The sequence below is a fragment of the Alternaria dauci genome, chromosome 1 (assembly GCF_042100115.1).
Source record: "Alternaria dauci strain A2016 chromosome 1, whole genome shotgun sequence".
In the NCBI taxonomy this organism is placed as follows: domain Eukaryota; kingdom Fungi; phylum Ascomycota; class Dothideomycetes; order Pleosporales; family Pleosporaceae; genus Alternaria; species Alternaria dauci.
In genome coordinates, this window is record NC_091272.1 from 4,808,109 (window position 1) to 4,821,850 (window position 13,742).

Below are 13,742 nucleotides of genomic sequence, written 5' to 3' on the forward strand. Positions count from 1 at the left end.
TGCACAGTACCTAAGCGTGCTTTCTAGCGTCGCATCTATTGCCGTTGCACAGGGCCCAGCTTACATGTACACCAAAAATAGATGCGAAAATCGCCCCTCAGCGGTCGTACAGCCGCATGAACCGGGTTGCGCTCCAATCGTTAAGTCCCCTTCTTCAATCAGCCTGCTTGTGCTCTCTTGAATCTCGGAAGCAGCTACATGGTCCAGAGCTGTTACAGAGAAGTTTGCGACGCCGTTGGAGGCAAGATGATCCGTGGTATTAGAAAGATGGGAACTGCGCGTTTCGTGTTTCTTGATGGATGTGGTGGCCTTCTGCTCAAGTATGCCAATGGCACTACCTAGGTATTATCGAGCCGACTCGTCAATGTGGGAAATGAAACATCAGACTTATAGGACGACAGAACAGCGTCTTCAACAATGGAGCTGCACCAAGGACAGCTGAAAAGGCGGCGAGGTTCTTACCTAAGCCTGCTGACGATGTTCGAGTCGTGAAAGCCTCGGTGACTGCGCCGGGATCTGTGGCAGTAACCAAAGAACGCACTCGCGCCCCCATAAGCATTAAAATTGCAGACACACCTGGGCACTCAGCCTCGACATGAGCACTGAGTTCACTGAATCGCTCGGCCCCGGCAGCAAAGTGTTTGTCCCTATCCCTAGAGGTCAGACTAGAAAACTCGGATTTACAACGACCTTGCCCGTGCAGCATTGGAACAAGCCAATGCAATAGTGGAGAGGCGGAGGTCGATATTTGCTGGGAGCTCATTTTGTTGCGCCAAACTGATGCTGTGGTTTGATTAACTGATGAGGCTTGCGATAATTGGAGATGATGTGGCGGAAACGTACCGCGTTGCGGCGTTATTGTTGAATCTCAGCTTAAGAGACCCTGGCAACGCAGGCTAGAGATTGATTTAGCATTTCTAGAAGAAAAGACAATAGAACAATCTAATCTAGAGGCTCCGATGATAGAATATAATTTTTTTTTTAGAAATAGTTCTCATATAGTAATTTTTAGAGCTATAGTTTCTCTTATATTTATCTCTCTTATCTCTAACTATTACTCTTAGAACTATAATAAGTAGTCTGCTTTTAAAAATATTTATTATTGTATAAGGCTAGAGCTACTTAATAATGCGCTTTGCTTGCGCCTGTGGCACGTTCTCCCCTTAGGGCGGCTACCGCCTGCCGCGTCCGAATAAGGAAGCGACATCCTCCTAAGCGAACTGAGGTCTCTTCTTCCTCTTGCTCGCCTTGCCCGCATTGTGCCTTGTGACTACACTGTGCCCACCATCGCTTGCATGCTCCACGTTGATGCTGCGATACTCCTGGATAAAGGCTTCTACTGCCCTATCATCGCCCAGACTACCACATCTTGGCCTTCGCTCTGGTTCGTGTGCTCTTCTCGCACGTCCTTACTCGGCCGTCAGCGCTCCACCACGATGTGAACGGGTCGAGGTCCCGTCTCGGTCGAATGGCTCCATCACAGTCGAGTAAGTCTGCCTCCCATTCCTCCCTCCGCATGACGTTGTTGCTCGCTTCTTCTTGTGTTCTCGTCGTTGCATTTGCCCGGATAAACCTCCGCGATGCTGTGCGATGACCTCACACCACCCGATTCCTCCACAATCCAACACCATGCCCCGCTCTAAGCGAGCCGCTTGACATCGTAACTTCTGGGCACCATCTTGGCCTATCGTTTACATGCTAACAAAGCTTCTACAGCGTGTTCCGGGCGCCAAAATCTTCAGCTCCGATTCTATTCTACCTACCTCCAGGTCCGGTGGTGAAGAAAAGCTCGAATGAAGACGAGCGCGTAATAACAACACTGCAAGAGTCAAGCACCGCGACCGTTGTCCGTATCAACTACCGCGCATCATCCGTGCACCCATACCCTGCACCTTGTCATGATGTCTTGCTCGGTTATGACTGGGTCTGCGAGCATTTGCTTATCGACGAATTCTCGCGACCCTATGACGCCCGGCTTGGTGTATGCGGAGAACTTGTAGGCGGTTCCTTGGCAACCATGCTGGCCCTGACAGAGTGCTGTTCCAAAGAGAGCCGAATTGGTGCTGCAGCCGTCAACAACCCAATCGTAGATTGGGTATTTCCCGACGAGCTTCCGGTCATACAGCCCGAAGATCTCCCAGAGCCTCAGTATGGCGACGAAACCCAACTTCCTGCCGATGAAGACCTGGCGGGATCGTTAGCGATTCGTGAAGCTGTAGAAAATCTGCAAACTGAACGCAAGCGCCCTAAGAAACGTTACTCAAAAACACCACCCCCGACATCATGGCAGGCTAACAGACAAAACACAATAATACCTGCCTGGACTTTGTTGGAAGAGCGTGACAAGCTCTTCAGGAAGCCACAAGACTATTTCGATCGATTTGCTTCCCCCATCCACTTCTTCCGTTCTCCCCATGCACAATTGACCTTCCCACCACAAGACGACATCTTCGCGTCGCTGCAACCCGATGAACTGCTCGACCCTGAGATTCAGATGGCCCTCAACCACTACGCTACGTTCGAAGACGCAGTCAAAGCCCCGCCAGCAACACCCGTATTGAGCAGATGTCGTGCATATGCGCGAAACTATCCCCCAGCCGGTATCAGACCACTAAGCCTACCAGTATGGAACATCACTACGGGTCTGCAGAGTCCATTGTCTGATACCACACACGAGCTGGTCAAGATGTTGCGACGCAGCATCGCGCGTCAGATTCTGAGATCGCATTCTGGCCGGTCGAGATGGCACGATATTGCAGAGAAGAAGCAATACGAAGACATTGCCGAAGGGCGTGTGGAAGTGAATTCTTACGAAGGCGTAGGTCTTTGGACCCAGCCAGATGCGGATGTAGAAATGAACACACGATTACAAGAGATAGGGGCATGGATGAAACAACGCTTGGAGCCAGCTTTCATCTAGATCACGACATATTGTCAAACTCTATCAAACTTGATACCAGATGACCTCTCAATCTATAATGCATGGGAAATTGGGTTTGTATGTTCATTGTCATCTTGGAAGTAGAGAGTCAAGATGTACTGGCAGCATACCCCTTACCAAGTGAACAAAGCGATGCAACATTCCAGATCCGGTCACGAAAACTCATGCTTTATTGACTAAAAGGCCAGACTGCTAGTGTACAAAGGCTACGCAATCAACTCGGAAACTTTGTTACAAAATTGAAACTTACTAGAAGGCTTCACTGGCTGGACGTTTTACACACGTACTGTATAGTGGGGATCGTACGAATGACACAGCAACGATGCCCACAACTTCGACAATCACAGCCGTTGTCACAAGAGCAACTACATCCGTGGTAATCGGATCAGATCACGTATTGGATCACCAACCCACCGTGACACCCTACAACTCCAGTAAACCCAGCAAGTTCCCCCTTCTTTTCCTCTTCGTCTCCATCATTGTCATCCACCATTTCACACACGGCCGCCGTCTCAAAATTTCAACAACACAACAGGAAGAACGAGAACTAGCAGAAGCATGGCAAGAGCCCTGGTTAACGAAAAACTGGTCTACACTGTACGGGCTCATCGCCCTGGCCCAGGAAACTGAGATCGTACCCCAGCATACGCCGTTCCGCACCGAGCACATCTCGACAATACAGGCGAGATTCAAAATTCCGCAGCGGTGGGCACTAAAACTACTACTAGAGCGAGGCGTCATCCCACTCCGTATCAACGACGGTGGCGTCTCAACCACCTGTATGCAAACCTGGAACCTGACTGCTACGTTCCCGTACCTCACTATTCCGCTCTGGCAACAAACAAAAAGTAGAGCGTATTTCGAGTTCTTGATTCCTCACCCGGAACAACCAGAAGTGACGCGTCTCATCAACATCCTAGCAGAAAACAGAATGAGCTATGGTATCTCAACACGGTCCTACAACCCCGTCACGCAAAGGTCTCGGACGTCAACCGCCAGCAATGAGCAGAATCGGCCCAAATCCGGGCCAAGCTTTCCTCTGTTGGTAGGAGCACTATCTCCTTGTGAGATGCTACTACCATTCTGGCCGGATGGACAGATGTTACGAGCAAAAGGTACACGGGTCAGTGGGATAGATTATTATCTTAAACCAGGGCCGAAAGCAGAGGGTAGGCAAGATGGTCGGCCGCAACCGGACATGCGCATGCCAAGGGCGCCGTTGTTGTGTTACAGTAGCTGGGCTATCGTGAGGCTTGAAGCGCCGCATTGGGGGTACGTGGAGCTGGACAACTTTGTGTTGGGGGCTGTGGAAGAGAGTGGGATGGAGGTTAGATGGGTAAGGAGTGTGTGTGAGGATCACGCTTTGAAGGCATTGAAGAGATGTGGGCTGGAAATTTGAATGGGCGACACTGGCGCGATAAGACACTTATCGATTCAGATGGGTTTGCAAGTATAATGTACTCAAGACATGAATGGTCAAAACTATATCCGTTGATACACGAGTATTGGTTGCTAAAGCCGACCCAAGGTTGGTGTTACACCAATGTGACATTTGAGATTATGTTAATATGTACATGCCTTGTAAACGATGTCAACCCTCCAACGAACAATCCTACCGCCGACCTTTTCGAGGGCAATCAATTGCGCCGTCCCATTACGAAGCGCATAACCCGGAACCTACTAAAAATGTCCTTGAAGCAAACCTTTGCGCCTGGAAGAGATCCAGTTTACTCATTTATAGATCGATCAAAGGCTCATCAACAACCTTCGGCTGCTGAGCGGGCAACTGATTCTGCGGCGCAGATGGAAAACTCTCTGGTCCATACCCCCCTGTCGCATAAGGCGCCGCTTGCCATGCCGAAGACTGTGGAGCTTGCTGAGGCGCTTGTTGCTGTTGTTGCCAGTACTGTTGTGGAGGCGGAGCTGCCTGCTGCGGAGCCTGCGGAGCCTGCGGTTGCTGCTGCTGCTGTTGTTGCTGCTGCTGCTGCTGTGGCGGTGCCTGTTGCGGCGCCTGCTGGGAAGCCTGTGGCTGATCTTGTCTGGGGTACGGCGGGTTCTGCCACGCAGTAGTAGGTTGTGCGGGTGGCGAAACGGGTGCTTGCTGTGGCGGGGCACGAGCGTATGCTTGTGGAGAAGAGGGTTGCTGTTGCTGCGAAGGTTGAGATGTTTGTGCTGCGGCGTTTTCGCCGTAGTAGAAGCTCGCGCTTTCGGCGTCGGATGGAGGTGCTTGTGGTGGGTATGCAGAGGACTGTTGTAAGGGGTATTGCTGATTCGATACTTGGCGCTGCAGCTGTGGCGAGGATGGATTTGGATACGAAGTATTCGGCGGCGGTTGCGCAAGGTTGGGGTATGGTTGGGATGGTTGTTGATATTGGTCTTGAGGCGGAGCGTACGACTGTGGGCGCTTGTCAAAGTTGGGATATGGAGCTTGGTAGCCGCCACCGTATTGCGATTGGGGTTGACCGTAAGCACTCGAAGGGCCTGCGTTTCCTGTGTAGTAGTTCTCTCCAGACCCATCTGGCGCTCCTGACTGCTGTATGCTAGGGTATAGATTGGATGCTGGCCGTTGTGTCGAGGCAGGGAGGCCGTACATAGCGTTAGCCTGGTTGTATGTACTCGACAGTCTTTCCTCGAGCATGCGGTCGTAATATCGGACAACGGTGGACAGCTTGGCGTGTAGATCGAGCAGTGTGTCTGTTCTTGTTAGCGACGCTCAGGCAGCCAGGGGAAAGCCACATACCATGCTTGCTCATAGTCTCGCCGTAGGTGCGCGCAAGTTTTGGTCTCAGTTTTCCAATACTCTCGTACAGCTCCTGAATTTGTGGCTCTCTGAGAATAGTGCCAGGGGCTTGGTGTTGTAATCTATCCACCAATGTAGAGAACAGATTAATATTCTCCGCCTCAACCGGTGTCAACTCGTAGTCGTTTTTGGGCGCAACAAAAGGTACTGATCCGCTCGCGTTAGAAGCCTGTTCCCGGAAGGTCGTGGCGTATTTCTTCTTTTGTTCCTCCATGTCTGCCAAAGAGGCCGCGATAGCGGCAGCCAAGTCGGCATCTTCCTCCTCCTCGGGCTGCTTTTTCGATGTTCCATTGGTCGACTTGGACTGCTGCAACTGCGCCTGCGGCACAAAGCCAGAGGAACTATTGCCCTTGGCTTCGTCCAAACTCATCTCGAGCGCGCGCTTCAAGTCTGCATCGAAGCTGTCCTCAACGCGCGCATTACGCGGCTCCATCGAGCCCTGATATAGCGTTCTTTGTGGTTTGGGCGTATCGAAGACTCTTGGAAGCGGCGTTCCTCGCGATCTCTCGGTGATCTTTGCATGGCAGCCATCGTCGACTCGCACAGGGTCCATGATGCCGAGATGGGGTAGTGGAATGCTTTTGCTCGAACACGCGCCACAGAAGACGTTTCCGCAGTTGCGACAGTGGTGCTTTCGGTTCGTAAAGGTAAAGGGCGTACGGCATCGCATGCAAACGTCGGAGTCGGTCCACTCTGGGGGCTGCCTGAGTGTTAGTTGCTGAGGGTGACTGGGACACGTGGAGGCCACTTACCGCACTACTATCCAGCATACTGCTGGAGATGTTCTCCTTTGGGGGAAAGTGGTAGCCTTCGCGCTGCAGAGTGTGGTATACCTCGTTGATGTAGCTCAGGTTGTGGCGCCCTTGGGCAGCAGTCGCCCATGATTGTATCAGCTCGAGCATCTTGTTCTTGACATCGTTATTGGGTGCGACGGACGGAGGTGCCTTCAGGAGGGAAGTCATGTTGTCGAGGAACTCGCGTGAAGCAATCTCTTGGATAAAGTGAGCGCCGCCGTTCTTGACACACGTGTCGGTAAGCTATGGCGGGTTAGCATGAATCTATGTTGTTTGCAGAATTCATGCCGTACATTCAGAGTGGCAAGTTGGACGTTTGGGTTCTTGTTGCCTATCCTCTTCTTCAATGCGCGCATGGCGTCCCTAGGCTGCACTGTCTTGGATCGAATAACATCGGATATCTCGAGATTGAGGGGCATGTCCTCTCTGGTATCTATCAGCATGTGTACTGGAGCTGCGCACATCGTCAGAAGGCTCGTACAGGCTCGAAGATGTGGCGCGCTCGATCTGCTCGTCGAGCGCGCTGGTGGTCGAGGACCCGAACCAGCCCGCCATGGTGTTGAGGCGTTCCCAGCTGGGGTTCAATTTCTAGAGTGTCAAAGGTACAGGAGTATGGTCAGATGCCGGCCTCGACCTCGGAATAGCGCAGGGGTTTCGGCGAGATATGGCGCGCGCAGTGATGGTAGCAGTCGAGGTTAGGTAGCAAGCTGTCCGAGGTCAGGGTCTTGGCGATGACGCCGGACGGCGGCTATGAGCCGCATCGACCGACACATGCTCCAGCCCTGCCTGCAGCGGAATGCCATACACGCCCGACACTTTCACTCCAGGGCACCCAACTCTCGCGGAAATTGTTCCTGCCGCCGCTGCAGAACGACTGCCCGACTACACCTCGCTGTGCCCAATCGCCTGATACCCAACCCGCCCCGCATCCCCAGTCGACACTGCCTCTCTGCGCACACGTATTCGATTACGGCCACGACCCACGACCGCGACCACGACCACGTCCCAGTGCGCCTTGCTTGGACCCTCTCGAACATGCACGCCTGCCCGCCGTCTACAGTGCGTTTATGAGTGCGGCTGCCCCTCGGCCGCCCTCAGGACCTCTGCCCGCCAACACCACCACCACCACCATCATGAACGGCTACACCAATGGCGACCACGGCGTCGGCGCAGATGGATGGAGGAGCGGCGATGGCGCTGGCGACTCCAGAGGCGCTGTAGGCCCATTTCCGCCCATTGCCGAAATCATAGCCTCCGCAACAGACACGGCCGAGTCGCTGAGACACCATTCGGTACACATCAAAGACACGCCTCCTTATGCGACGGCCGCTGACAAGACGTAGATCAAGCTCCTTCTGGATAGGGCCAGAGGACATTTCAACTCGGCCAAGACGATGCTCAACAACCGCTCGCCCGCTGGCGCTTACTGGGAATACATTGTCGCATACCAAATCGTCGCCGAACTGATCCCCACACACCGCGACTACTACGACAAGATCAACGGTGGTCGGAACCAGCTCCACCGCGACTTCAACGACCTCTTGAAGGAGATCAAGGCGAGCGAAGAGCGGTTCGTGCGCATCAAGGACATCATCAAGAACGATAACAAAAGGAATGGCGCCCATCATAGGACTACTTCCGTCCCGCCCGCTACAACGCCAAGCAACCGAAATGGAATGATTGCATTGCGCAAAGACGACGAGTTGATGCTTCCTGAAGTTCCCACCGAACTTCCAAGCGGTCGAGCCTCGCCTGCGGCTTCTCTGGATTCTTCAAGAAGGAAGCCGGTTGTGCAACCGAAGCCGCAATCGCTGCATGGCCGGGCTGTGCACCAGAGTTTGTCGTCAGTCAACGGAGTCAATGATCTCGCCCAACGGTTCGCAAACCTTAGAGGTTCTGGTCCCGCAATTGACACATCGTCCGCCCGCTCCAGCCAGGATTTGTCTGTCAAAATGCCGTCACCTGCAGACTACCAATCTACAAATCGGATCATGGGTCCCCGAGGCATGCCTCCTCCGCCGCTCTCGATGCCGCCGCCACCACCAAAATTACCTTTAGACACACAATTCGCAGCTTCCCTACCAAAGGAGCCCAGTCCCACCTATAGTCCAGCACGGAACATCTCAGGCCCCTCGAGCATCAACGCCCCTCGGAGTACGCCCAGGAGCTTGAATGGGACGGGAGGACGTACAAACTCACTTGCTTCATCCAGCGCATCGAGCTATGCGCCCAATGCCAACAGCGCACCGAACTCGTACTTTCCTGCACAGCAAAGTCTTCGCGATGCCAACGGTAGAACAAAGTCTGTCAGCAAGACGGTGGAACTTGAGATTGACGCCAGCATGCTGTACGACTACTACCGCATGTACAACGTACTCACCATCGACGTGCGGGATAGGACAGACTACGACGCTGGACATGTTTTCGTGCGCAACATCATGTGCATAGAGCCTCTGACACTGCGTGACGGCGACTCGGCCGAACAGCTTCAAGACCGTCTAATTATATCGCCAGACGACGAACAGGACATGTTCGATAGGCGGGCCGACTTCGACGTAGTCGTGTATTATGACGAGTCAACCAAGAACATTGACTTCATGCATAGACACAACCGATCCGACAGCGAGGTGGCTTTGAAGCGGTTATTTGACACTTTACACGAGTTCAACGCCGACAAACCACTCAAGCGTCCCCCGGTCCTCCTCAAAGGTGGGCTTGATGCTTGGGTAGATCTGGTCGGCCCACAAGCTTTGAAAATGTCCTCGACCGCTGCAGCAATGGCTGCTGGTCCAACCAGAGCTCGGGCTATTCGACGATCACCCGCCGCTAGCCACATTGCGAGAAACAGTACGCAGAGAAGATCAAGACGCGAGTACGTGCCTATGGATCAAGAAGAACAGCAACAATGGCTGGAGGAAGCTCGAAAAGGGCGTGCTGCAGTCAAAGTACCTCCAGCAGAAGGCGAGGAAGAAGAAGAGCCTTCGTCGCCATTTTATCGCTCAACGGAAGAGTTCCTGCGTCGTTATCCCGATGTTGAAGCCGAGCAGTCGTCCATGATGTACCCGTCCAAATTCCAATCGACCAATCAATACGTCGCGCCTGCCATACCTGTTGCACCTTCGCGGCCACCGCCCTCTGTACCTCGAGTCAGCTATAGTGGCGTGCACGAGCGACAGCAACAGAATCGCGATGTTGTCTACAACGGGCAGCCTCAATTCAGTAATTTGAGACTGCATCGGACTGGACTGCTGAACTTTGGCGTCACATGCTACATGAACTCTGTGGTGCAGTGTCTTAGTGGACATTTGTTACTTTCAGACCTATTTCTCACCGGACGATACCAGCGAGATCTCCAGCGAGACAATTGGAAGGGAACCAAGGGTATCCTACCAGAGGCGTACGCGACCCTGCTGTCGAATCTGTACAAAGGCGATGTCGGATCCGTGCGCCCCAGCACGTTCAGGGTAAGTTTCGAGTGTGGAGGTAGAGCATAAGCATGGCTAATTTTGAGTAGCGTATATGTGGTCATTTCAACTCGCAATGGGGCATCGACGAGCAGCAAGACGCCAAAGAATTCCTCGAATTCGTTCTGGACTACATGCACGAAGACTTGAATTTAACGTGGAACAAACCACCACTCAAGCCACTCTCGGATGCGGAAGAGCTGACGCGAGAGAGATTCCCCCGTCAGTACTCAGCAATGATTGAGTGGCGGAGATACCAACATAGGGACATGTCCGTCATTGGCGGTCTATTCGCCGGTCAACACGCTTCGCAACTTACATGCCAGACATGCGGTGTGACGAGCACAACATACGAAGCCTTCTGGAGCATCAGCGTAGAGATTCCTCGGGACGGAGAATGCGATTTGCGCCAATGCCTAAGCTCGTACTGTGCGCCGGAGCGACTAGCAGGAGACGAGCTATGGCGTTGCCCTCGCTGCAAGAAAGACCGTGAAGCTGTGAAGAAGATCACCATCACCCGCGCACCCGACACGCTCGTCATCCACTTCAAACGCTTCAGTGCTTCTCGCACTGAGAGTGCCCGGAAGGTCCGGACGCCCGTTAATTTCCCCCTCCAACGACTAGACATGGGACCCTTTGTCGAACCACCCATGACCCCCGAGCAAGAGCGCTACGTGTCGGAGAAAGCCCGAGATGGACCAGCACAGCTCGCGGGTGTCAAGAGTGACCCCACCATGAACGGACCTTACGTGTATAACGCCTACGCTGTGATCTGGCACATTGGCGCTACGCTTGGAAGCGGACATTACATCGCGTTCGTCAAGGATAAATCGAGAGGATGCTGGAGGTCGTTCAACGACGACAAGATTACAGATTTTGATCCGGGGAATCTCCCGCCACACAACCGTTTGCAGAACGAGAAGGCCTATATTGTTTTCTACGAACGAGAAAGGGTTGCCGGTGGCGCGTTTTAGGACAATGTCCTTGACATGACCGGTCTTTTGGGTGACCATGCGTGTTTGAGTTTTGAATAGCGAAAACTCATTTGGGTTCATGACGGCCTCTCTATTCATACCTTGTTGAGGCTTACGACATTATGTGTTCTGGGATAGAGCATTGCATACTTGGCGTTGGGATATATACCACTTGAATATTATTCCTCAACAAGCCTCTCTTGCGCCATGCATTCGAATTTGGCGCGGTTAGATGCGGTTCATCAAATTTGCTATCCAATTGAGTCAAAACAGATGTCGTGAAGTTGAGATGCCTCGTCATGGTGAGTTTGACTCAGACCGATGATCGGCCCGCAGGATTGATGAGCGCCGAACTTTTTTTTGAGCGATAAGATAAGCAAGTAAGTGACCTCCGCACGGCGTTCCCCAGACGCTACAACCCCTCCTTAATTAACTCTTCCTACTCACTTTTTCTCATTTACCTTCACTTTCTATAACTTCAAAACTGCAAATATGTCAAAGGGACGCGTTTGCCTTGCCTACTCTGGTGGGTTTTCCTCTGCAATTGGCTATTGCATGACCAATTGCTCTCGTCGCATTTGAACAGACAAGACTAACCTGAGTCATTAGGCGGCCTCGACACCTCCACGATCCTGAAATGGCTCATCGGTACGTCAGAACAGCATCCAGAGACGATGCACAAGCTAACGCGCAGACAAAGAGGAGGGCTATGAGGTCGTGTGCTTCCTCGCCAATGTTGGCCAGGAAGAGCCCTGGGACGAGGTAGAGAAGAAGGCGCTCAAGATTGGCGCGAAGAAGATGGTCATTCTCGACCTCCAGAAGGAATTCGTCGAGGAGCTCTGCTTCCGCGCTGTCCAGTGCAACGCCTCGTACGAAGGCCGCTACCTCCTCGGCACCTCGCTGGCCCGCCCAGTCATCGCCCGCGCACAAATCCGCGTTGCGCAACAAGAAGGCTGCGGCTTCGTCTCGCACGGCTGCACCGGCAAGGGCAACGACCAAGTCCGCTTCGAGCTGGCTTTCTACACACTCCAGCCCAACATCAAGGTCATTGCGCCATGGAGGCTGCCTGAGTTCTGCGACCGCTTCAAGGGCAGGCAAGATCTTCTCGACTATGCCGAGAAGCATGGTATCCCCGTTACCTCCACCAAGGCGAAGCCCTGGTCTATGGACGCCAACTTGGCTCACTGCAGCTACGAAGCTGGTATGGCGATACACCCAGAAACTGCGTTCGTGCGACTAACAAGTCAGGTATCCTCGAGGATCCCGACATGTCTCCCCCAGACGACATGTGGACCATGACCGACTCCCCTCTCAACGCACCCAACGAACCCACCGACATCACCGTCTACTTCGAGAAGGGTATTCCCGTCAAGGTCGTTACCCCAGAGAAGACATACACCGACTCTGTCGAGCTCTTCGTTGCGCTCAACAAGCTTGGTTTCACTCACGGCATCGGTCGCATCGACATTGTCGAGAACCGTTTCATCGGCCTCAAGTCCCGCGGCTGCTACGACTCTCCCGCCATGACCATCCTCCGCCTCGCCCATCTCGATCTCGAGGGTCTCGTCATGGACGCACAGGTGCGCAACCTGCGCGACCAGTTCGTCTCGCACAACTGGAGCTACCAGCTCTACAACGGCATGTACTTCTCTCCTGAACGCGAGTTCATCGAGAATAGTCTGCTGTTCTCCCAGCGCCGGGTCAACGGTGAGGTCAGGATGAAGCTGTACAAGGGCAATGCCTACGTCCTGGGCAGGTCCAGCCAGACTGAGAAGCTGTACTCTGAGGAGGAGGCGTCCATGGATACTTTGGACAACTTCAGCCCAATGGATACCACTGGCTTTATTGCCATCCAGAGCATCCGGTTAGTCCACGTCTCTCTCGAATATAAGGCTTTTTCTAATGACATCATAGTCTCAAGAAGTACGGTCTCCAGAAGGCCGAGGAGGGCGAGAACATGTCTAGGGCTTAGAAGGCGACCGATGACATGCGTACCACGTTGGCGTACTGGAGGAGGTGGCTTCATCGGGAGACAGTCCATGACCAGAAAACTTGGGCGTCTCCTTGGGCTAGATATTGACATGGTCATGTCAAGGGAAGACCTAGATCTGAGAAGCAACGATGAGATGACATAGATACCAATACTAAAATCATACCACAGTGTTGGACATTTGCACATGCATAAGGGATAGAACTTGGGAGACTTTTTACTGATTACAGCGCTGTTAGATTGGATTGTATTATATCGCGGCAAAGGTGTGTTCCTCAAACACCTTGCTTCACAGTATATAGCTGTATATCGCCAGAGACTTTCAGCCATCTTCATTGGCCGACTAGCGGTCCATATACCTGTGGGTCGACGCTATCCACGGGAGGCGGCTGTCCCCATCCCGAACCGTTCCGAAGTCGGCATCGGTACCATTCACCTCCGGTCTTGCATTTCCCACTCTCTTGCTCTCTTTCGCTCTCTGCCTCGTCGCATGTGTGCCTATTTATAACGTACCAGCCGTCACTCCTTTGTAGCATTGCAAGAAGTTCTCTTGTCTTTTTCCGCCGGTTCCGTCTCTCATGTCGCTGCTGTCTTTTGTATCTCTTGGATTTCTTTCAAGGTTATGTCTCTTATATTTCTTATATCTCTTACGTTTCTTATATACTTCACATCCCTTACGTCTATTACATCTTTACTGTCTCTTCTGCCTCTTCTGCCTCTTCTGCCTCTTCTGCCTCTTCTGCCTCTTCTGCCTCTTCTGCCTCTTCTGCCTCTTCTGC

At 52.9% G+C, this 13,742-nt stretch overlaps 4 protein-coding genes across 4 annotated transcripts; 3 read left to right on the forward strand and 1 right to left on the reverse strand.

Moving 5' to 3' along the window:
- Positions 1-1,308: 1,308 nt before the first annotated feature.
- Positions 1,309-2,920, forward strand: ACET3X_001493 (uncharacterized protein; the record flags this gene model as incomplete). The annotated part of the gene is made up of 2 exons (XM_069446791.1): positions 1,309-1,487; positions 1,717-2,920. The coding sequence occupies 2 exons, from the start codon at positions 1,309-1,311 to the stop codon at positions 2,918-2,920; spliced, it is 1,383 nt and encodes a 460-aa protein (XP_069311735.1).
- Positions 2,921-4,676: 1,756 nt separating this feature from the next.
- ACET3X_001494 (uncharacterized protein) lies at positions 4,677-7,090 on the reverse strand (the record flags this gene model as incomplete). The annotated part of the gene is made up of 5 exons (XM_069446792.1): positions 4,677-5,635; positions 5,682-6,441; positions 6,494-6,778; positions 6,829-6,961; positions 7,017-7,090. The coding sequence occupies 5 exons, from the start codon at positions 7,088-7,090 to the stop codon at positions 4,677-4,679; spliced, it is 2,211 nt and encodes a 736-aa protein (XP_069311736.1).
- Positions 7,091-7,668: 578 nt separating this feature from the next.
- Positions 7,669-10,973, forward strand: ACET3X_001495 (uncharacterized protein; the record flags this gene model as incomplete). The annotated part of the gene is made up of 3 exons (XM_069446793.1): positions 7,669-7,827; positions 7,879-9,999; positions 10,050-10,973. The coding sequence occupies 3 exons, from the start codon at positions 7,669-7,671 to the stop codon at positions 10,971-10,973; spliced, it is 3,204 nt and encodes a 1,067-aa protein (XP_069311737.1).
- Positions 10,974-11,465: 492 nt separating this feature from the next.
- On the forward strand, positions 11,466-12,945 carry ACET3X_001496 (uncharacterized protein; the record flags this gene model as incomplete). Its single annotated transcript, XM_069446794.1, has 5 exons — positions 11,466-11,499; positions 11,583-11,621; positions 11,674-12,174; positions 12,222-12,837; positions 12,888-12,945. The coding sequence occupies 5 exons, from the start codon at positions 11,466-11,468 to the stop codon at positions 12,943-12,945; spliced, it is 1,248 nt and encodes a 415-aa protein (XP_069311738.1).
- Positions 12,946-13,742: the final 797 nt, after the last annotated feature.